Source organism: Condylura cristata, unplaced genomic scaffold (genome assembly GCF_000260355.1).
Source record: "Condylura cristata isolate star-nosed mole 26May11 unplaced genomic scaffold, ConCri1.0 scaffold00011, whole genome shotgun sequence".
NCBI classification, from domain to species: Eukaryota; Metazoa; Chordata; class Mammalia; order Eulipotyphla; family Talpidae; genus Condylura; species Condylura cristata.
The window spans coordinates 53,540,733-53,565,147 of NW_004567112.1; the positions used below are offsets into that span (position 1 = coordinate 53,540,733).

Below are 24,415 nucleotides of genomic sequence, written 5' to 3' on the forward strand. Positions count from 1 at the left end.
TCTGATCCCATTCCCCTCTCCACCCCCACAAAATGTCTCTGGTATATGGCTGTTCATTATAGAATAATAATTTGGGGGAGGAAGTGAGTGTATTTTGCATGTGCACATATATGTCTGAGTTATTGTGGTCAGAGGATGGATTAAAATAGAGTTTCTAAATATGATTGCTAATAATTCTTCCCATTGCTGCCACTCACTCCATTAAAAAGTAGAGTAGCAGCCTCCTTTCTCTCAGTTTGGATTCGGGCTGGTTTTCTGATTTGACTTGGTCAAGAGAATACAAGTGATGTTCTGGGACTTAACAAATCCTGATTTGTAGGGGCCTTATAACTTCTGCTTTCTCCCTCTCTGGAACCAGGCATTGTATAAATAAGGTTGGATTGGACCACTAACTAACCAGCAATCTCACCAAGAGAGGGAGAACTGCCGCCCTTTCAGCTGCTCTGCTTGAGATGTCAGACATGGGGAAGTCAGCTTGGATGTTCCAGTCCAGTCAAATGCATGGCTAAAAGCAACCACATTTCTGACCCCAGCTGACATCATCAGGGAACAGAAAAACTATTCAGCTGTGCTCTTTCCAAATTGCAGAATTATGAGAAAATATATATTGTTGTATAGCAATGGGTAATTGAAACAGTAAATATTAGGATGCTTGAACTTTATACCAGTATCTGAAAAGGTAGTAAATGTCAGACCAAGAAGTCAAGGTCTCATGGCGACTAAATTCCATAAGGCTAAGGCTGGACCTGTATGCATAATTTTTGCTTTGTCCACAGAGCCTAGCATATTTCTAGTGTATGGTGGATTCCCAAACATTTGTTGACTAAATCACTAAGTGAATGAATGGGGATAAGCCCAATGTCATCCAGAAGACAGATTAAGTTTCTTTAAACAGAATTTGTACAGTGCAACTTCTCTTTCAAAAGGTGTTCTTTGATTGGAAAAACATGAAGCCTCAGCTGGATTATGATAAATGATTATTTGGGCTTTGGTGGTGGCTATAATGTGATAATATACATCTGCACAGGTGTGAATCATATAGCCCTAAAACACATACATTGTTGTAAACCAACCAATGTTATTTCAATAAACATAATTTGAAAAAAAAATAGGTCATGTGAACAAAAAATCACGATGAGTGGCAAGAGAGAATAACTGGAAGGAGTAAGTAGAAGGAAGGAAAGACTGAATATGAGAAGTTAGAAATATTTAGCACATTAAAAAAATATATTTACTTAAGCATATACAAACTGCAGTAGAGGCCAGAGGTGCGGGGAAGGGGGAGTGGTGGTGAGAAGATACACCAGAGGACTAACTGAAAGACACTGCTGAGGGGAGCAGCAGGCGAGACAGGAGAGGTCTGCTGCGCCATGTGGGTCAGCTCCCTGGCTAGGGATGGAACACCTGCTGCAGTGGCTGCGATAGTGTCATAGTGCTGAGACTTAAACCCTTAAATAAGGAGGCCCTATATAGCTCTTTTAAGGATACCTTTGTGTTTTGAAGGAGACTATAAAAGAGAATTAGAAGAAACAAAAACAAAAAGGGAGGGCTCAGACACCACATGGATGTTCTTTTTTTTTTTTTTTTAAAGATTTATTTATTTGTGTATACAGAACTGGGGTACAGGCCAGAGGCTTAGGGGCGGCGAGAGGCTTCACCAAAGACAGAGCGGGGAACAGAACAGGCAGATCAACGAAGTACACTGCTGAGGGGAGCAGCGGGCGGGTCAGGAGAGGTCTGCCACACCATGTGGTCACCTCCGGGGCAGGCGGGGATAGAACTCATGCGGAAGCGGCTTTAGATTCTCAGTGCTGTGCTTTAACCCGCTGCGCCACCAGGGAGGGCCCACCACATGGATGTTCTTAAGGGGAGGATTTGTAGGAGTGAGTGAGACCAGGCTGTGGTCATCATTGACTCCTCAATATCTCTTCTATAGCTAGACAAATGAGAGCTAGTCTTTAAAGCACCTCATTAATGCCAATTGCCTGCTGGCATATAAAAACTTACCCTTTTCTATTGTTGAAAAGAGCAGGAAAAGTAAAATATGTGTTCCACATGGCTAAAGTTAGGGGGAGCAAAGCAGAATATCTATTATTCATTGTTAAGCTGGAGACTAAAATAGTCAAAGCTGTTGTGTCATGCCAGGTCCATTTTTTACAGATTTATTTATTTATGCATACAGAACTGGGGTATGGCTAGAGGTGCAGGGGCAGACTGTGTGTGAGAGGATTCACCAAAGACAGAGTGGGGAGCAGAACAGACAAACTGAAAGACACTGCTGAGGAGAGCAGTGTGGGTCAGGAGAGGTCTGAGTGACTGTGATAGCTTCATAGTGCTGTGGCTTTGACCCATTGTACCACCAGGAAGGGCCGTCAGGTCCTTCTTTTTATCACTTTATAGGTCACATTTATTTCTTTAGTAATTATTATTATTTTTAACTGAAATATATTTAATTTATAATATATAACTTTAAGGTATACAACATGTTAATTCGGCATATCTATATATTGTAATATGATTAGCATTATGGTGATAGCACGCACCCTTGTCATTTTATAGAAATGTTTTTTCTTTTTAATAACTGGCATAATAAGTTCTAATCTCTTAGCAGATTTGATGATTATAATATTGTTTATATTCATTATACTATGCATTATACATACTCATTGTAAGTTTAATCTTAAACACATCTGTCCTATACACGACATTCCTTGTAATTCTTTTTATTCTTTGTTTTTACAAGATTGGACTTATTAAAAAAAGATTTATTTATTTATACATATAGGACTGGGTATAAGCGAAGTGTAAGGGTTTGTAAAAGGATTCAGCAGAGACAGAATGGGGAGCAGAACAGGCAGATTGAACAGGGTCACTGCTGAGGGGAGCAGCTGGCAGGCCAGGAACGGTCTGGCCAGGAGCTGTCTGCTGCACCATGTGAGTCACTGCCAGGGGCCAGGGATCGAACTCCCACTGAAGTGGCCTCTGCTAGCTTGCAGTGCTGTACTTTAACCCTCTGCACTACCAGAGAGGGCCCAGTTTAGATTTTTTAATATTTCACTATAAGTGAGATTATACAGTTGTTTGTCTCTTTTGCTTATCTCAGTACAATGCCCTCAAGTTCTGTCTATGTTGTCACAATGGCAGGATGTCCTTTCTCAGGGCTTTCTAACATTTAATTGTATAGATGTGAGGTGCATCTATCTTTTATGAATTATTGTTTCATCTTTCTTTTGCTATATACCCAGGAGTAGAATTGCCTAATCAGACAGTAATACTATTTTTAATAAAAAAAATTATTTATGCATACAAGAGCTGGGGTGCAGGCTAGAGGTGCTGGGTAATAGCTGTTGTAGCATCCATGAGGTTATATCTCATTGCAGTTTTTCCAATTCCCTCATATTTAGTGATGTGAAGCATTTAGTCACGTTAGTGCGTGATCATTTTATGTTTTCTTTAGAGAAAAGCCTATTTGGGTCTGCCCCTTTTTTTTTTTTTTTAAAGATTTATTTATTTGTACATACAGAACTGGGGTACAGGCCAGAGGCTCAGGGGCAGTGAGAGGCTTCACCAGAGATAGAGTGGGGAACAGAACAGGCAGATGGACGAAGTACACTGCTGAGGGGAGCAGCGGGCGGGTCAGGAGAGGTCTGCCACGCCATGTAGGATCAACTCTGGAGCAGGCAGGGATTGAACTCATGCGGAAGTGGCTTTAGCTTCTTAGTGCTGTGCTTTAACTCACTGCTCCACCAGGGAGGGCCCAGGGGTCTGCCCTTTTAAAGTGAGATTGTTTTTACAATTAAGCAGACATACAGATCTACTGAAATACACTGCTGAGGGGAGCAGCAGCGGAGACCAGGGGGTCTGCTTCACCATGTGGGTTAGTTCCCTGGAGACTGATAGAACTTGTGCTGCTGTGGCTGTGGATATGTTCATAGTGGTGCGACTTAACCCCTATTTTTAATTTTTTGAAGAAACTTCATACTGCTCTACATAGTGGTTGCATGTAATTACATCACCACTAACAGGACACAAGGTTTCCTTTTCTCCAAGTGTCACAAGCACTTACTGTCTTTTGTTTTCTTAGTAAAAGCTATTTTAGCATGTGTAAGGAGATATCTCATTGCGGTTTTTTTCATTTCCCTCATATTTAGTGGTTAAGCATTTATTCATGTACTCAGTGATTATTTCATATGTCTTTAGAGAAATGCCTATTTAGTTCTGCCCGTTTTAAAATCAGATTGTTTTTAAAATTGGGTTTTATGACTGTTTTACATATTTTGAATAGTAACTCCTTATCCAATATGGGTTTGTAAAAATTTTTTCCATTCTGTAGGTTGTCTTTTCATTTTTTGAATTGTTTCTTTTGCTGTGCAAACGTTTCAAAGTTCTATATAGCCCCATTTATTGATTTCTGCTTTTGGTGTCACATTGAAAAAAATCATTGCCAAAACCAACATTGAGCAGCTCTTCCCTACACGTTCTTGTAGGCGTTTCAAAGTGTCAGTTCCAGTGTTTATTCCAAGTAATTTTTTTTTTTTTGTGAGTAATGTTAAGGGTTCATATTTTTTGCTCTGAATGTGTTTATCCAGGTTTTCCCAGCACCATTTGTTAACCACTATCCTTTCCCTGTTGTGTGCTCTTGGATTCCTTGTTGAATATTTATTGCACTGTATAAGAGTTTTAATTCTGGCCTTACCTGTTGTGTTCCACTGGCCTATGCTTCTAGTTTTGTGCTGCCACCATACTGTTTTTATTTTCACTACGGTAGCCTTGCAATATAGTTTGAAATCAGGAAGGATGATACTTCTAGCATTGTTTAGGATTACTTTGGCTATTTGGGATCTTTTATGTTTTCATACACATTTTAGATTTTTTTCTATTTTTCTATCAAGAATGCCTTTGTTGTTTTGATAGGGATTGCAGTGAGTCTATAGATAAGGCTGGAGAGTATGGGTATTTTCACAATATTAATTCTGTTGATCCATAAACATGGTACATTCTTTCATCCATTTGCTTCTTTTTTGATTTCTTTCAGCAAAGATTGCAATTATCATCATACAGATTTTTTTAACATCTTTAAATTTATTCTTAAGTATTTTATTGTTTTTTGATGTTATAGTGAATGGGATATTTTGTTTATTCATCCTTAGTGTATAAAAATACAACTGGTTTCCATATGTTGCTTTTGTATCCTTCAACTTTACTGAAATTATTGATTAGTTCCAATGGCTTTATTGTTGAATCTTTAGGTTTTATATATAGGGAATCATGTCAAGTCACATTTTCTGAATATTACCTGGATACAGTGAGTACCTGGTCTGCTAGTGTCTTTTTTTAAAGATTTATTTTATTTATTTATGCATACAAGAGCTGGGGTGCAGGCCAGAGGTACATAGGTGGGGGTGAGAGTAATAGTGGGGAGCAAAACAGGCAGATTGAAGTAATACTGCTGAGGGGAGCAGTGGGAGAGACAGGAGAGGTCTGCTGTACCATGTGTGTCAGCTCCCTGGTGGAGGATTGAACTCATGTTTTAGTGGCTGCTGACAGCTCAGAGTGCTAAGACTTAATCCCTTGTGCTCCCAGGAAGACCCCTTAGTGGTACGTTCTAGAGAAAAGTCCTGGGCAGAATATCTCCATTTAGCAATATTTGTAATTAGGATAAAAGAAACAAAAGCTTTCAGACGATTGCAAGAATGGGTGACTTAAATCTAAACCTGTAATTATTATATTTTCTATTCTGTATTGTTTAGAAAACAGAGGTTAAAGAGATAAAAATAGAGAAGATTGCTTAAAAATTAAAGCCATTGATTTAGATCTCTATATGAAAGGTCAGTGTGTGGGAGATGAGAAAGGCACTAAAGCTATCAGAGTGTTCAACAAAAGACATTTTAGCAGCAGGACTTACAAAAAGCACATCAACTATTTATATCACCCACATCAAGTTGCTGGTCATTTCATTTATCAAAGAAAATAAGAAGTGAATTTTCTTTGGACATTTTTTTGGGTATAGTAATGATACAGTTTTGGAATTAGCTGTTAGAAACTATAATTAAAGCTGATTTACCATGTTCACTAATTATTCTATTTAGCTAGTTTCCCTGAAGCTTTATATAATTCTCCCTTTTACAAGCTCTCTTTCTCCCTACGGCACTCTGAATCCAGACAGGTAAATAACTGAAGTGCTTGGAAATCAATATATGGTAATATCTGTCAAACATAATTGCAAATGAACTTGAAAAAATTATTTTAAAAACTTTTCTGTACATTAATTAGGGTCAACTATTTGGCAATTTTAGTTCTACTCCCTGGGTTAGGAGATCATTTGGGTGGAAGGGAAAACTGAAGAAAAAATTGAAAAAGGAAACCTATTTAACAATGAGAATGAGGACAGTTATTTAGTCCCAATTAATCCCTTAATGTTACTGTCAGGCAGGCCAAATATCTGCCAACAGTGGTGATCCTTTCTTTTACCACTAGAGAGAAGTAGAGGGACCTGATGTTTAGAGTAGCAGCAAAACCCATTTCTTATTTTCTTTCTTCTGCCAAAGGGAAGTGGTTGTGGGCAAGTCTCATATTGCAGCATGTTAGTGCTGGCTATCGACACTCTTTCTTCTCTGGAATAACTATGAAAGGAATTGAAAAGAATTCCCTTTTCTCATGCCTAACACCAGCAGAGCAGGAACGAACCCATCTTCTTCCCAGAAAGCAGATTTCAGGACTTTTTCAGATGCCATGAGACTAATCTCCCATAGGGTGGGCTCCAGGGGAGAACAAAACAGGCACTACTAACGATGCTGACTCTGGGAACAAGATCAGTCAGTCCCCTGAGAAACAAACGTGGCTATTTTATCCCTCCTTAAACTACTTTCCTTAATTATACTTCATCTTTATTTTCTCTCTCCCTATCAAGCAGTAGCTGATAGTCAATTGAATATAGCTTAGGTTCTTATCATGACATATAGCGGAACACCTAGACATCAGGAAACCATGATTATGATTATTATTTGCATAGAATCCTTGATTATTTATATTGAAATCTCAGGTTCGCAATAGGCTGAATGGCCAGGATTTGCATCTTTGGAAACCAAGTGGAGTCTTTGTCCTCTTTCCAGGTTGCTCACCATTTCCTTTTCCACTTGTGGTTCCTGCCCAAGCCGCCTGCCCTCCTCCTAAGCTGACCAGAACCATGCACAAAACCAATTCCCAATAAATATCAACACTGAAGATTTAGCAAGTTGCTAACTCCTGTGGAGCTATCTTAAAAGGACGTTGTATATAAATGCAAAGTTTTATGGAGCCTCGGAGAACTCTAAGAACACTGTAAATATCCCTGGTTTAATTAGTAGTCTTGGAGTTAGGTAATGGTCTGTGGTTTCTAAGTTAGGTCTCGTGGGGTTTCTAGTCTTCAGGGGTTGCCTGCAACTATGATGTACTCATACACAATCTTCTTTCTCATACACCACATAAATCCTCTTTAGACCTTCCTATGCACCTACTCACAATTATTGTAACACACATGCAAATGAATCCCCAGTCTCCCAGAGCTAAAAAGAACACAATGCTTCAGTATGGGTCTCAATTCAGATAATTCCGGACTCAATTTTTTTCTCCTTGAATTCTAGTTCCCAGGTGGAAAAAAGAGAAGAAATTCCTTGATTGGTGTTGACTGATGCCCATTCTCTCCAAGCAGAGGGTGGACAACATGCTTTTGTAGTTGATCAGCTCCAATTCTCAGCATTTCTGATGCAGCTCTCTCACGGAGTTAGGTCAACCAGTAGGGGTTGCAAGCCGACTTGACAGGTTTGTTCTGGGCTGACGGCCATCGACTAGGTTCTCCAACCAGAGAAGGCACTTGGCGGAATCTACAGTAGGTGAGGCGCTCTCACCAGCTCTGGGGTAGCGATTGGAAGTTGGTTGCAATATTGGCGAATCTGAGCAACTGGCTGCTGCAGGAGATACCCTTTTGCCCCTGGAACACAGAACCAATAGTTCGTCTTAATGGGCAAGGCACTAGCAGGGAGAGAAGCGTCAGCCAACGGGGCCCAACCCCCTTTTCCCACAATTATGTCAGCCGGTCCAGCGTAAGGAGTCCCAGGTCCCAGCCCTTAGGCTTGCTCTCGTGGATAGCAAGGGAGAGGTGGGACCACAATTTTGGAAGTCTCTCCCCGAGGTCTGCAAGAATCAGTGGCGGCGGCCAGCGGCGAGAGAAGGCGGGGGCACGTGCTTGGATGTGGGTACTTGTGTAACCAGCTCCCCAGGCGCCAGCCCCGACAGCGCTCGGGCATAAGGCTCGTCTGAGCCTGCCTGTCCGCCGCCACCGGGAAGGCTGCGGGGTCCCGCCGCCCGCGCTGGGCGGGAGCGACCCGGGCGAAGCGAGCGAAGCACTTGCCTCGGGAGCTATACTAGGGGAGTGGGAATTTGGAAAGTTCCCCAACTAGGAGCACACGTGACCACCTCGCGAAAGTAGTTCCGACCGTGCCCCGGTATCCCTCCACCTCCTTTTGAGCACTCCTAGGTCTCGGCCCCGCCCACTCGCTGGGGCGAAGCTTCCTACGGTTCCGTACTTCCCACTCGGGCTCTGCAGCCCAGCGTCCAGCGTGTGCGGCGCGGCTGGCGGGGGGCGCGCTGAACCTGGCCCCAGGGCGATCCACCCAGCCGGGTTTTCTCACTGGTCCAAAAGGGGCGGGGCGAGGTAGCTGCGAAGGACCGAGCTTGAGTTCGACGCGGTGAACAGAACTGGAGCCTCTAGGGGGAGAGATGGTAGGCTCTCCAGGGTTCAAGGAAGGAGCTACGGGGCGCGTTCCACCCTTGGGGGCCCGCTTTCAGTCCACCGGGACAGTCGTCCTTGGAGAGCTAGGAACCCAGGGCTGATGTGCTCACACTTTACGCGCTTGGGCGGGAGCTTTCATTTTTAGGGCAAATAGGGCTAGTTGCCGGGGAAGCGGGAGGTGGGGCGGTGCGAGGGAGCCGGATGAGGTGATACACATTGGAGACACAATAGGGGGTTGTTCTTTGTGTTAAGACTGACACCTGAGGACCCGGGGAGGTGGGGGAAGGGAGGTGGGAATTCTCAGCAAAGGCTGCTGCAGGTAAAAACCCGCGTCTCACTGATCCCACAACGGCTCCGAAGGAAAGCGAGGGGTGCAGACCGTGCCGGGGAAATCTGGGGGCAGCGGGAGGGGGAGGGGTGCCCCTACTGCAGGGACCGTCCCAGCGTTGCCCTGTACACCGCCCAGCGCCGTCCCCCCCTCCCCCGCAGTCCTTTCCACCTGTGCGCGGGTAACCTCGGACTCCAGCCAGTGACACTCTTCAACGCACCCACCTCAGCTTTCACCTTCAGTTCCTCCCTGCCCGCCCGCAACAGCCCACACTCCCTCTGGCTGGGTGTCTGGGCACAGGCCGAGGCTTAGCACCTCCTGCCGCCCTGCGTAGCCGCAGGAGCAGCCGCGGCAAGTGCAGTTACTGGCGGGCTCTTCCGAACAAGCCCGAGCGAGCCCCGGGCAGCCACATTGGGCATGCTCAGTGGCGCCCGCAGGCCGGGGACTGGGCTTTCGCACTCGGCGCTCTCGCGACTGCCCCCTCCCTAGCGCCCCGGCTCGGCTCGGCCAGCCCGTCCTCGTCTCCCTCGGTGCGGTCCCGTCCGCCTCCCACCTCCCCCTGGAACTCCGGAGGCGCTCCGGCACCCCGCACGGCGGCCGCGGCGGCGGCGGCGGCGGCGGCGGAGGGGGCGGGCTGGCCGGCAGGCGGTGATGTGGCGGGACTCTTTGTGCACCGCGGCAGGATATGTGCTCGGACGTTGGGACGCGGCTGCGCTCAGTTCTCTCCTCTCGGAAGCTGCAGCCATGATGGAAGTTTGAGAGTTGAGCCGCTGTGAGGCGAGGCCGGGCTCAGGCGAGGGAGATGAGAGACGGCGGTGGCCGCGGCCCAGAGCCCCTCTCAGCGCCCGTGAGCAGCCGCGGGGGCAGCGCCCTCGGGGAGCCGGCCGGCCGGCGGCGGCGGCGACAGCGGCGACGTTTCTCGCCTCCTCTTGGTCTTATTTTCTAACCGTGCAGCCTCTTCCTCGGCTTCTCCTGAAAGGGAAGGTGGAAGCCGTGGGCTCGGGCGGGAGCCGGCGGAGGCGCGGCGGCGGCACCTCCCGCTCCTGGAGCGGGGGGGAGAAGCAGCGGCAGCGGCCGCGGCGGCTGCAGCTCCGGGGAGGGGGTCGGAGTCGCCTGTCACCATTTCCAGGGCTGGGGACGCCGGAGAGTTGGTCTCTCCCCTCCTACTGCCTCCAACACGGCGGCGGCGGCGGCGGCACATCCAGGGACCCGGGCCGGTTTTAAACCTCCCCTCCGCCGCCGCCGCACCCCCCTTGGCCCGGGCTCCGGAGGCCGCCGGAGGAGGCAGCGGTTCCGAGGATTATTCGTCTTCTTCCCATTCCGCTGCCGCCGCTGCCAGGCCTCTGGCTGCTGAGGAGAAGCAGGCCCAGTCGCTGCAACCATCCAGCAGCCGCCGCAGCAGCCATTACCCGGCTGCGGTCCAGAGCCAAGCGGCAGCAGAGCGAGGGGCATCAGCCACCGCCAAGTCCAGAGCCATTTCCATCCTGCAGAAGAAGCCCCGCCACCAGCAGCTTCTGCCATCTCTCTCCTCCTTTTTCTTCAGCCACAGGCTCCCAGACATGACAGCCATCATCAAAGAGATCGTTAGCAGAAACAAAAGGAGATATCAAGAGGATGGATTCGACTTAGACTTGACCTGTATCCATTTCTGGGGCTGCTCCTCTTTGCCTTTCTGTCACTCTGTCTCATAACGTGGGAGAAGGATGCGAAAATTTTCCGTAGTTTGGGTGACTATAACATCGAACCCTGGTCGGATTTCTAGGTCTTAGGTATTTCGTGTCTCATGAATGCATGCAGCCTAGGGTGTGTTCGGCTAGACCGAACTCTTGCCGGCTTGCAAGTGTCACGGTTCCGAAGACGGCTTTCTTCGTCGGTCTGTGGGGTCTTCCTCAGGGCTATTGTCCGTTAATACAGAATACAGTACACTGTTAGTGGATTAATGAGCTCGGTAATCCGGTCGCCTAAGAACAGAAAAGTAGACGCTTTGAGGTTCAGCATATTTCGATTAAATCTTGGCTTTAGGCCCTAGATCAAGGGTATAGATCAGATTAAAATGAAAATTAGTGCTGCACGTACGCATATTGCATCAGAATCTTGCAGTGATTGTTTTTAATTTCCTGGGTTGCATTGGTAGATTTTTAAAAAATGAGTTGTGAACTGATTTGCATAACTTTAAAAGGAGAATCATCTCATCGCCAACATACATGGTGCTCGTTTGAGAGCAAAAGTAGACTTGTGTGTTTAAACCTAGTTAATTAGAACTTTCAACTGCATTTAGGAAGTTTGAAATCAATAGTGCAGTAATAAACCTCACAGGGCGCTCTTCTTAGATCTTTGTTAAATTTGCCTTTTCCTCTCCTGTTGGGGTGATGTAGGATAGAGCAAGAAATTTGCAGTAAGGTGGCGTTTTATACTCAGTGCTCTTGTCGTCCATAATAGAGTGGAGATTGAGGGGTTTTTAATCTCAGATGATGTGTGGGTTCAGGGTTATTATGTATAGCAGATGGTGATTGCAGAGATTAAACTTAAGTTTTCACTTGAAATTTCAGTATTATAGTGATGCCAGAATTGCCACTCATCTCACTGAGGTTTCTGGTTCTCTGACACCTTTGGGTAGCTGTTAATTTTACTCTTGACTCTTGTAGAATGTCCAATGTAATTTACCAGTTAAAATCCAGAAATGGTGGCAAGAGTGACTTACGCCAGCTTCAGATTGTAGGGGGCTTAGTTTTATCTGTAGTGTTTTAAATGTACTGAGTCAGCTTGTAGAATAAGACACAAACTCAAGAATTTTAACTGTACAGTTTTGGTTGTCTAAAAGTTTGGTCTCTGTACTTCAAAGATAGTGGTTTTTGAAAGGCAGTAATCTTTGCAGTTTCAGGTATAACAAACTGGTTTTGATCAAAGATGGGGATGGAGACCTTTTTTTTTTTTTCCCAGAATAGAAAATATCAAAATAATTGAGATTTACTTGTAGGCAAGCATATAAGGCATGAAAAACAGAATTAAATTATTGGCCTGAGGTGACTGAAGCATTTTATTAAGGGATCTGTTAGAGACCAAAAATTTGGTGATATGAATTGTAGCAATCGACAGTATTTAGTTAAAGTTACATAATTGTGTATTAGTAATCTTAATGAAAGTTAATTTTTAACAAATGTAAGTAAACATTTTGCTTTAAAGGGTGATACTAAAGTGTCTATGTCCTAAAACTGGGGGTAGGTTTTTTTCCTTTGGAGAAGATGTTTTATAGCTCAAATGTTTTATTTCCTTGTATTATGTAGCTGCACAGAAGTGTGCAGAGCTAATTTTGCACAAATTTTTGTTGCGAAATGAAGATAAAAGTTACAGAAGAAGTAGCAGTACACTAAAGTTAACAGTTCTCTGTTAAAAGAATATTATTAAAGAATATTGGGAAATTTTTGAGATTGCATTAATTGAAAATTTTAGTAAGGCTGACCTTGATCTGCTTGTCCAGAGAATAATTAATTATGGAAAAACTTCTGATTTGTTATTTCAAAGGTAGTCAATTGTTGGTGTCAATTAATGCCAGTCATCTAGAATTACAGGTACATATTAATTAAATGTTACTCAAGTTTTCTTAAAAAAGTTAATTTGAAATACTTCTAGAATACTCTTTGGCAGATATATATTCATGATGTTTTTAACTTACCTATTACATGTAAAGTTTTCAGGTTTTAAGACTAATAATAATCTAGCAGGTTCTTAAATGTGAACAATAAGGTGATTGACAGTTTCTCCTTTGATTACAGAGTTTGTGTGTCTTTAATGAAATTCATGTGACTTAAAACTTTCTCTAGAACTTTGCTTATAGTTATGGAATGCATAGAAAGCGTTATCAAATTTTGCATCAAATGACTAATAACACTTAATTTCTAGAGTTGTGGTTTTATTGAGCCAAATCTTGATATGAAAAAAAATCTGTGAGGGAAAAGTCAGTGAAGGACTTGCTTTTTTGACTGTTGCACTTCCAATAATTTTGATATACCAAAGTACTTTGATTTGCTTGGTTTCACTTTAGTATTTTGTGTTTGTTGGGGGGAAAATTAAAATGGTCATTGAAGACTGTCTAAAGTAATCTGTTTCAGCAGCTACTCTGTTAAGAGTAAATTCCTTTATGAAAGTAGTGATTGGAATACTTTTTTTCTGACGAAGATTAACAATGAAGTGATTTCTCAGAGGAGAATTTTTTGCAAAATTGATTATTCTAACAATTTGTTGGTGAGGTTTACTCTTTTAATAATCTGCTGAACATGAGTCTCTAAAACCATTAGTGTCTTTAGATTTCATGGGAAATTTAGTGTTGTGTTTCTATTTTTTGTATCTTCATACTCTTCATGGAGCATATTTTTAATTTGTAGAGTGTAGTGTCAATTGAAGTTAACCGTATTATCTTAAGAAACCGTATTATCTCTTAAGATCAGGAATTAATGACTTTCTTGTGTGGTTTTAATATGTATTCAGGTTTTAGTTTGTTTTACACTGTAATGTATCTATTAAGTTGTATTTTTTTCCTGAACAACAGGACTGGGATACCTAACTGTTACATGAAAATTTACAAAGTTCATTTCCATAGAGCTTTATGTAAGCATAAAGCACACCTGAAAGGAAAGTAATTTACAATTTATATGACTCTTAATCTAAGGAAAAAATAACTTGCTGACCACTATAAAAGTTTATACAGTTGTACAGTCATTAATGCAATTTTACATTGCATATGATACAAATCATTAAACATAAAATATGGTGAAGTATTACCATGTTAATTTTAAATTTAGTTTCAGAAATAGTAAGGTGCTTGAGTGTATTACTCTTTAGAAATTTAACAACTGAAAGGTAGCTGGTGCTGTTGTAACTTTTATGTGGAAGAATATTACTTTTTGTGCTTTTTACTGGTAACTACATAAAATATGCAGACTTAATATGAAATTCCACCCTTTTTGGAAGCACATTTACAAATATGCTCATTTTGAAATTTGCCCCATTTACTATTTATTCATTTAGTGACAACTTGGTGCTTAACAATTATGAAATATTGCCCTCAATGACTTTTAATGGAGAAATATTTACTGTGGAAAATCAATTCAAAATTTCAGCATTAATTCACTGTTAGTTAATACTCTTTAAAAAATTTATACCTTAGCATTTTTAGTAAGGTGAACATGTAGGAAATGATTTAATATTGTGTATGAAATTGAAGTTAGTAGAAAGTAGTTTAGAAGTGTGTATGTGTATTACTGGTTTTTGCTGAATTGAAATGTTAGACCTTGGCAGAGTTGTAAGAATTTAGCTTCCTTAAGGTGCTCTTGATGATAGTATAAGAAATTGATTTGGTACCATATTTTTTCCCTTTATTTATTTCAAATCTGCTTTCCGTTCATCTTCCATTTGTTAGATACAGTGGTTTATATTAGCATTAGAGAATTCTTTTGAGGCCTATAATTTTAAAAAAAGGTGTTAGCTTTTGTTCTAAGGATACATTTGTATATACTTATGAGATTCAGTTCTGTTTTACCATTTATTATCTGCTTGCTTTGGAATCAGTGTAGTTACTATCAAAAATATCAGTAATGTTGAAGTTATACTGAGTAGTCTTAAACTGGAAAGGATTTGGTGAACAAAATGATATCCTTTATTATATAGGTCACATTATAGCAACATGCCTTCTTTCTTTGGTGATAAAGTATTTTGGTTTGTGAATAATAATTCATTCTCTTTGTAAGTATTGACTATATATACTTACTAATGTAAAATATATTCAGTTGTCAAGAAAGGCGAAATTAGTATATTGGTTTAGACGACTCATCTATTCCCTGATTTTTCATTTTCTCCCCACTGTTTATAGAACAGGTATTGGCACTATTTTCATTTAAAATAATTTGTTCTGGAATTAAAAAGCAAAACTGTTGGAAAATATTAATACATTAATCCACATTTAGGTGGAAAAAATAATAAGAATAAACAGAATTTAGGTGAATTAGTGTTGCATGGGAAGTTTTTATTTAATAAAGTATATGTAAAGGCAGACTCACCTCTCTTGCATCATTTTGCATTAGGAGATTGATAGACAATATCAGGGAAATATTGTTGTTGGTTTTCTGAATATTGACAGATAGCTACTATGACAGCACCTGCCAGCAAAAGAATTTTCTTGTGTAAAGTGGAAAAGAACATGTATTATATTTTAAGTGTTTAACCATTATCAGTAGTCATCACTTCAAATAAGGTCAGTGAATCTAACGTATGTGTGATTGAATATTCTGTGTGTATATATGTAAGTAAATACAAGCATACTATCATCATTTCTAAAAAGCAAGTTTGGTGAATCTTGTTTCATAATTTTCAAATAGGATAGGACTAGATATTTAAACTACTGTAAAATAATTGAGTATTGTATCTCCACATTGCACATGTATTATTTCATTTTAGATTTTAGGGTGGTGGAGTTGACTATAGACCCAGATTGCTTGAGTTGGAATTGGGCTTTTTGACTTAGTATCTGGATGACTTGGAGAGTAGGTCATAGTCTTTCTCTTTACATTGTCTGTCTCAGTCTACTTTATCTGTAAAGTGGGGATAATGTACCTATCCATGTGAAGTTTTTTGACGAATAAATGAATAACAAGTAATTCACTTAGCATAGTACTTGACATATTGTAAATATTTAAATGGTAACTGCTGTTCTTAAAAATTACAATTTCAGATTACCCTGGCATAAGAAATCACTAGTATTTTCAGTTATGGGAAGAGCAGTGATTGTAGATAAATTTCTTCTTTTGGGTGTCTTATTATTTTAATTGGCTTAAGCGATAGGTATTTAAAAAAATAGTGATAGTTCTTTAGGAGCTATGGTGTAATGGGTCTGAACTTTTTTTAAAGATTTATGCATATAAGAACTGGGGTGTAGGCCAAAGGTGTGTGGGGAGGGGGTGAGAGGATTCACTAGAGATCGCGAGGGGAGCAGAACAGGCAGATCCACTGAACCACACAGCTGAAGGGAGCAGTGGATGAAAGTGGAAAGGTCTGCTGTGCCACGTGGGGATTGAACTGGTGCTTGTTAGTAGCACTGGGCACTGACTTTCCCCTGTGCCACCAGAGAGGCCCTAATGTGCTGGTGATTTGATGTTAAATCAAAAATAATATAAAACTTGGTTTACTCATGATTGACCAATGAAAAGCTGATCATGCTAATCAAGAAAAGGTGAAAATTTCCTATTACTATTATATATGTGTATATATATATATATACACACACACACACATATGTGTATACTTACAGATAAATAATATAAGAAAATAGAAATTGGAAAGTAAGTTTTTTAATATTAAAGTTCAAGCATTTCTTTTAAAGCTCATTTTTGGAGGAGTCATGCAACTTTGAGTTCCATATTAACATTATAACAAAATTTGCACTTAATATAACTTGGCAACATTCGATATAGGAGATTAGATTTAGTGCTAAACCTTGCATTTGATCAAGATCTTTTTCTATATTTATGCATATAAGAACTGAGGTATAGGCCAGTGCTGGTGGGGGATGTGCTAGAGAGGATTTATCAGAGACAGAACAGGGATCAGAACAGGCAGATCTACTGAAACACATTGCTGAAGGGAGCAGCTGGTGAGGCTGGGTGTCTGTTGTGCTATGTGGGCTATCTCCCTGGTTGTGGATTGAACTCATGTTGCAGTGGCTGCTGGTAGCTTCATAATGTTGAGACTTAAACCCTTCCTTGCACCACCTGGGAGGCTGAAGATTCTTAGAAGAATTATAGACCAAAGTGGAGAAGTTATAATAGATTGTTTTTTCTCATCTATTCTTAACGTGTGGAATAATGGAGTACACTGAGTTGAGATCTGATTAGTAAATAGTAAAGGCCAGTTTGTGTATAGGAATACTCGTATATATATATATATTTTTTTTTTCCCATTTGCCTCCCAACTTTGTACTAGTATTTGATTTTTCAGTGAGCTTTTTTTTTTTTGCCTTTTCATTTATTTGTCTTTCTTTGCAGAATGAACAAACAGAATGGATGATTATGTGACTACTACATATTTTGTTACGTGTTTTATAAATTAGCTGTAGTTTTGGTTCAAGGGATGTTTTTAAAATTGAACTGCATTTTGATACCTTCTGGAAAAATTGAATTATCTAAAACACTCATTTTTTTCTCATTCTTTAATGCTACATGCCCCTGTATTTGTTTTATATCATCACCCAAAAATTGAAATTGGTTTAGTTTTTTTTTTTTCCCCTAAGATTTATTTATTTACTCATACAGAACTTGGGTACAGGCCAGAGATGTGGAGGGTGATAGTATTCACCAGAGACAGAGCGGAGGGCAGAACAGACAGATCGACGAAGTACACTGCTGAGGTTGAGGCGAGCAGCGGGCAGGCCAAGAGAGGTCTGCCGGGCCATGTGGTCACCTCCACCTCTGGGGCAGGCTGGGATCGAACTCAGGCGGAAGTGGCTTTAGCTTCTTAGTGCTGTGCTTTAACCAGCTGCGCCACCAGGGAGGGCCCTTGGTTTAGTTTTTAAAAAAACTTTATCATGGTTCTGAATTTTTTTGTTTTATTTTTGTAGATTTTCAGGCTAAGTTATGGCAAAGATTGCATTCTGCTAAATTTTAATGTTTGATCTTTTGAAGCGGATGTATTTAAGGTATGAAATACAATGAAATTTGAATTAGTATAGTGTGACTTACAAATACCGAAAACATTTAGATTTGCACATAATTGTTTTATGCGTTTTCCTATTTTAAATTCTTTTGTTGTCACATACTAGTGATATTCTTATTTTTGAGTCTTGTAGTTACTCTGAACTGATCGGAGAGTAGTAAGTAAATAGAACTGAACTTTATTTTCTACTTTTAAAATGAAATTTGGGGCTTGACTTTTTAGATGCTTATTTTTAGACATGTGTTTATGGATTACTTGACTATGAATCTATCAGGGTGAAATGGAATGCCTGTGCTTTTTTTCATGTGAAAACGGTGCTTTGCCAGGCTTAAGTTAGTCATGTTGTAAAATTATTTAACAGTTTAATTGAATTATACTGAAATATGAAAAAAAGTAAGGAGTTGAATCCAACTTTTAATTATGGAATAGCATCAACTTTCTGTGCCCTAACGGTGTTTAATATGTGTTTTTAATTAATGAAGTCTTTTTGTAATCATTAACTCATTTAATTTTGCAAAGAAGAGGCAATGCAATAGAGCAAACATTTCTTTCTTAAAAATTTTTTTAAGCCTCAATAAATATAGCTTCAATAAATATAGAAAACTCAAGCCAAACAAGGATTCAAGGTTTTTGGGTGCCTGGTGGAGTATTTTCCCATTATGTTTATTTACATCAGTGGTTCTAACTTTAGAAGAATCTGGAGGGCTTGTTAAATCATAGAATACTTGTTCCAGCCCCCATAGTTTCTGATTCACTGGGTTTGTTTTGGAGCCTGAGAGTTTGTATTCCTAACAAGTTCTTAGGTGATTCTGATACGTGTGGTCTGGTGATCACACTTTGTGAGCCCATCTACTTACTATATGATCTTCCTTTAAGCAGCTCTGTAATGAGTTTTCTCCTTCAGAGTGATAGAATTACACACATATTATCTTACTGGATTTGTAAACTCTTAATAACTGAGCATGGCAAATATCTTGAGTTTAAAAGATAGTATAACGGAATTAGAAGGAGATACTGGTAAATTTGGGAGTCAGCTGGATCTAAAGTCTGACATAAATCCTTGCTCAGTTTCTTATCCGTTGTGTAATAAAAGACACACTACTTAATGAACCTTAGTTTCCACATTTCTAACTGGTTGTAAAGTTCCTTAATATGTAAGGTGGTTATTAGGTTTGTTAGAAAATAGGTTAGATGGTTTTAGAGTATTGGCTGCCATCAGGGGTAGATCCTTCCCATTTTGGACCATAGCAACCTTTTTTGGTTACAGTTGAGGGGTTGGGGAGAGGGATGCTTATTGGCATCTGTTGGGTAGAGGCCAGGGATGCTGTTAAATATTTTACAATGCATGGGACAACCCTGCCACAAAAAAAAATTAGTTGGCTCTTGTTACTGATATTGCCGAGGTTAAGAAACCCTGGTTTAGAGGTTTAGCATGTCTGCTGTATAAAAAGATAAGCATAATATTGATAAAAGTTAGCACCTTTGCCCTTAGGTTGTGGTATTTAAGAAGGTCAAATTGCTAATAAATAATGAAGCTAGACTTTCAATGTCTAGGTTTTCTGACCTCTGCTAGGCTGCATTCTTTATAAGAACTTTGTCCACAAAAAATATTCCTGGCAACAAAAAAGATTTATTTGAAAAGGGCTCATGCGTTATTTGGCTGATTGTGAAAATGTTCCTTTGAACTTCTGTTAGAAAAGGCTGAAAATGTTTTCAGTAAATGTGTAAGGGTAATGTCTTGGTGCGAGATACTCAGAAGGACGTTATCTAAAACTTCCCTAAAGGATGGACATACTTTATTAAAAGAAAACACTTTTTCTTTTTTTCATTTTTAATTGCCAGCTTTAATTACACTGTTGAACTGTTGGGTCAGGGTACTGTACTCCCAGTCTACTTTTTGTTGTTTAATGAACAGTTTACTCTTTCTATAGTCAGATATGTTATTAAAGTCAGATATATTGAAGTTAAAGTGCTGATGTAAAATGGCAAAATTAGTTAGGCAAATGAGATAACCACTACACTATGGAAACTGAAACAATAGCAAATTTTTGACAAATTGTAAAGAATTCTGTTTTCTTTCCAGATGAAGAAAGTAGGTCTGACTTTCAGGTTATTTGATATATGTGTTGCATTCTTTTTGAGCTATAAATTTGCTGTGTCAACTTGTTGGGTTATAATACTTAACTAAATTAGGATTTGTACTAATGTTAAGTTTTTAGCAAAATTTTGATAAGCTTTAAATTAATCTAGAGATACAAAGATGCCAAGAGAATAGTTTTGTGGATTCTAAAAATTGTTTTTAAGGAAGAGAAACATAGTCATGAAAAGTATTCTAGGAATAGATTATTTGCTGTCTTTTTCTGTTTTCTTGATTTAGCAATTTACTCTTTGCAGAGAAAATGTCAATCCCTGTTATAAAAATTCATAAGGAACTTTGAGTTCTGATTGAGTTAAATTCTTTTGAAATTGTAGAAGATATTCAGAGATATTGTTAAATATTTTATACTTGGGACGTTAATCAGATGATGGTCCCATTTTCTGAAAACAGCATTCTTGTAATTTAATTGAATAAGGCTTGTAGTGTTTATTTCAATATAAGTAAAATGATTTCACTTTTCTAAAATGAGTACATTTATAAAACATGACTTTAAGTGGAATTTATAAAAACATGACTAAAGAGAATTAAAAAAATTACCATTGTCCTCTAAAAATTTTGTTTCTTTAAAAATGTGTTCATATAAGTTTCTCATTTTAAAATGTTTAGCATAATGAACTTAAAAGGGTGTTTGTGTTTTAACAACTTACAAAAGCACCTCACAGTTGCCTTAACTTGTTTTAAATGGTGGAGTCACAGAAATATTTATTTCCCTACAGTTACATGTGAAACTTGTTTCCGAAATTTGGCTAGTATTTTTCTCTGTTATTTTACTCTGTTATTTTAAAATTTTTCTTCAGGGTGAGTTTAGATGACATAAATGTTAGGAAATGTTGAAGACTTGAAACTTTTACCCCTGATTGGAAAGCCATTGCATATTTAAAATTTCAAGCATATTTTAGTTACTTGAGATAAAAGTTCATCTAAACACTTTTATAGGTTAAATTTTCTTTTCCTGGTTTGTATTTAAATTAAAGTAGATAAATAATTTGACTAAATGATCATATTTTTATGTTGACTTGCTCGTAACCCTTCAGATGTTGTTTTCCTATCATAAATCAGAAAGAGATTATTGGCTTATTATAGTCATGATGCTACTCTTCCCTGGAGCATGTTTATTTTGCTTTTTATTGAGGTAACATTGGTTTACAGCACTGTATTTGATCCATCCTTTTGGTGTCCATTACCACATCACACTCACCATCAAGACCTGGAAAGTCTTCACTGAACTCCTTCCCCACTTTTCCTTCTGCAGCCTCAGTTCTGTGTCAGATTTCTAGGATTTATTATTGTTTTGGTTTTTATCTGACCCTTTGTTTCGTTTCTCTGTGTCCCTGGAGCATATTTTGAATGTTGTATTTCATATTTACATAGTTGCCTTATTAATGAAGATTTGCTGTGAGCTTGCATTTGTTATTAATGTTGAAATTTTATCCTCAAAATTTGCCTTTGTTAGCTTATGTCAGATTGTATTTGTAAGGGTCAGATATTAAATGGAAATAATTTTAGCCTTCATAGCTAAGTGATAATTCTATCTCAGTGAGTTTATTAACTCGTGTAGTGAGAAACAAGTGAGGGAGAAAACTTCTGTTTTTAAAGAAAATTACTTGTTAGGGTAGCTTTTTTCTAAATGAGACAAGATTGTTAAATGAAGCAAATTTTGGTTTAGGTATGGTATTTTCCTTTTTGGAATATCCTTAGTGCAAATGAAGTATGATACAAATATTGCACATGTAGGGTGTTTTCATTGTGACTAAGATTATCTGTAATAATGTAAAGTATGTGAAGGTACTGGTTATTAAAGCTGTTTGGATTTTTTTTTTTAATACTGAAAAGGTCACCCAGATTGTGATTATTGCATAGTGTCCAAGAATGAAAGCTTGCCATCTGTTACTCAAATATAGGAAAAAGTTAAGATAACCTAGTGATATAAGTGATTTTGACACTTCTGTTTTTGGAATTATCTATTATGATTTTTAAAGACTAATGGCATTTTAAACTTTGGCAGAAATGAAACTTAATAGCAATGCTGGTGTTTATATTTTTCTATTAAAATACAAAGATACTAGTCAAGAACTAAATATTATGTAATGAAATTCTGCCTGTTAGTCATTAGCTTTTACAGAATTGTTTGGCTATTTAAGTGGAAACATGTTTTAACCTGAGACATTATGAGCGATTTTGATATTTTTAAGCTGTGGTTTTCCTAGTAGTAGATATATGAGAATTCATTTTTTATGGAAATTAAGCAGTACCTCCTAAAGATTTGCTTTAGATATTTTTTAGATTCTCTGCTTTCTTCTATAATTCCATTCTTGTGTACACACTAGCAAACCAGTTTTCCCATTTAAAATTTTGCAGTTGCATTTTGAGCCACTCCAGAATTTTTTTCATTCCCCCCAAGAACTTGGTCTTGCCAAGTTGCATTGAAATCTTGAAAATTAACAGTATGTTTCATTTTAGTCTATGTTTTTTTATTATGTTGACATTGTTTTTTGTTGAGAAGCTTACTATCATGCAAAATAATTATCACTGAAGTATTTCAGTTTAGCTCTAATTTTGAATTTATGTTCTTAAATGTGACTTTGGGGTTTCTGTTTTTTGTACAGGAAACATCTTGCCAATTTCAAATTAATGTCTGATGGAAGTTGATATGCAAGCATTAGTTTACAAAATTTGCTCTGATCTGAATTGTAGGCCATGCAAAGAATCCCTTTTTGGATAGACAGATGTGTATATATCTCTTACATTATGTGAAACACATTATGAGATTTTTATCCAAACCTTAAAATTTAAGTCTTCAACGGTTTAGTTTCAGTAGTAGTAGTATTTAAAGAAGGTGAGGTTCTAGCAACTCCTTTCCTTTGTTTTAGTTTCTATTCCTCCCTTCTGTTATGTTTATGTTTCTATATGTTAAATTTCATGTTTCTTTTAAGTTAATTTGTAGTTGAAAAAAATTTACTCCTCAGTTTTGTTTTCTCTGCTCAGCTTAACTTTATTTTCAAGATTTTCATTTTGTTCTCTTTTGAATATGAAGATTCCAAAACTAATCGTGATTAGTAATTGTGTTGCAATAGCTGGATTCATATTAAAATTAAGTCCCTTCAGGGACTTACTCTCACTTTAATATATTTCAAAATTTTATGCTATTAAAATTTTAAAATATGAGTTTTGACTAGTACTTTAATATAATTTCAGATAGTTTGGTAATCCATTTATTCAAGTGACTTACAAAGTTAAAATAATGATTGAATATCTTCAATGGGAATATGAATCATGTTTTGCAATATTACTCAATAAGGCAGTTATAAAATCAGCATTATTCTCAATATAATAATGAATGCTAATGTGTGCCTTCACATTTAAAAATCCATATGGATTTCTAGTTTGTATTGTTTTTACTCACGTTAAAATACTGCAACTAGGCAGAACTGTATGAAAGAAAAAAGGAAGTGATTTTCCTAGCTTAAATGTTTCTAACTTGAAATGTAGAATAAAAAGACTTTAAAAAAGCCTGATACAAAATGAAATTAACACAAATTTTTTGGAAGTTCTCACTTTTAAAATTGCTTCAAATTAACAACTTTTCTTTATTCAGAGGTAAATTTGTTGAGTAGAAGTATATTTAAAGATTTTGCAATTCTTGCTTCATAAAGAAAATCTACTTGTAGAAGACACATTTGTGTTAGAACTTTGTTTTTTTAGTTCTTGTGTGTGTAGTAGGTTTTAAATACTATGAAATCATGGTTGTATCTAAAAGATGAGTACAGTTGGAAATTTTGGCATCTGTTCTCTTTTTCAGAATGCAGTTTATTTGCTAATCTTGAATGAATTGACACTATGTATAACTGAGCTTTTGTTTTCAAACTACTGACAACATCTCTTGGCATCTTTTCTATACCATAGCCACTTGAATGTCTTTCCTCTAAAAGTAAATGGCCTTAATATCTTTTTGCATAACCATTGGGCAGCCAAAGCCTGTTGTTTTAGAGTCACTTCTGGCAGAGTTAAAAAAGCCATGCTTTTATGATAGGATGATATTAAATAACTTTTAATCTAACATTGAATATAAAGATTAGAGCATAAAATATACTGTTCATACTTTAATTCTGGATAAATGTTTAATTTTAACTTTGATAATCTTTCATGCTTTATCATGATTTTACTGTAGAAAATGAGCTAGCATTTGACTTAGTTCAAGTTTGTAATGTTGACAAATGTATCTGCTGTGTGTTGAACAATTAATTTTTGGAAATTATGTAAGTTAAAGATGTGTTTTGTTTAACTTGTACTGGTAGTCAATCTTAGATGTTTTTCAGTGGAGCAAAACTGTAGAGAGAGAGAGAGAGTGTGTGTGTGTGAAAACTGTAGAGAGAGGGTGTGTGTGTGTGTGTGTGTGTGTGTGTGTGTGTGTGGTATAACTGCAGCAGAGTTCTGTAACAGGAAATCAGTCTTATCGTTT

The 24,415-nt window shown here is 38.5% G+C and overlaps 2 protein-coding genes across 2 annotated transcripts in view; one reads left to right on the top strand and one right to left on the bottom strand.

Moving 5' to 3' along the window:
• Positions 1–7,767: 7,767 nt before the first annotated feature.
• Positions 7,768–10,299, bottom strand: KLLN (killin, p53-regulated DNA replication inhibitor). Its single transcript, XM_012723471.1, is given in 6 exon segments — positions 7,768–7,969; positions 8,116–8,485; positions 8,488–8,522; positions 8,524–8,745; positions 9,370–9,834; positions 9,944–10,299. Coding segments are annotated over 6 exon segments (1,650 nt in total).
• PTEN (phosphatase and tensin homolog) overlaps positions 9,615–24,415 on the top strand; it is a 92,332-nt gene continuing 77,531 nt past the window's right edge. The window contains exon 1 of the mRNA XM_004680895.2: positions 9,615–10,736. Coding sequence (XP_004680952.1) covers positions 10,658–10,736 — 79 coding nt within the window. The 5' untranslated portion in view covers positions 9,615–10,657. The remainder of the gene's footprint in view (positions 10,737–24,415) is intronic.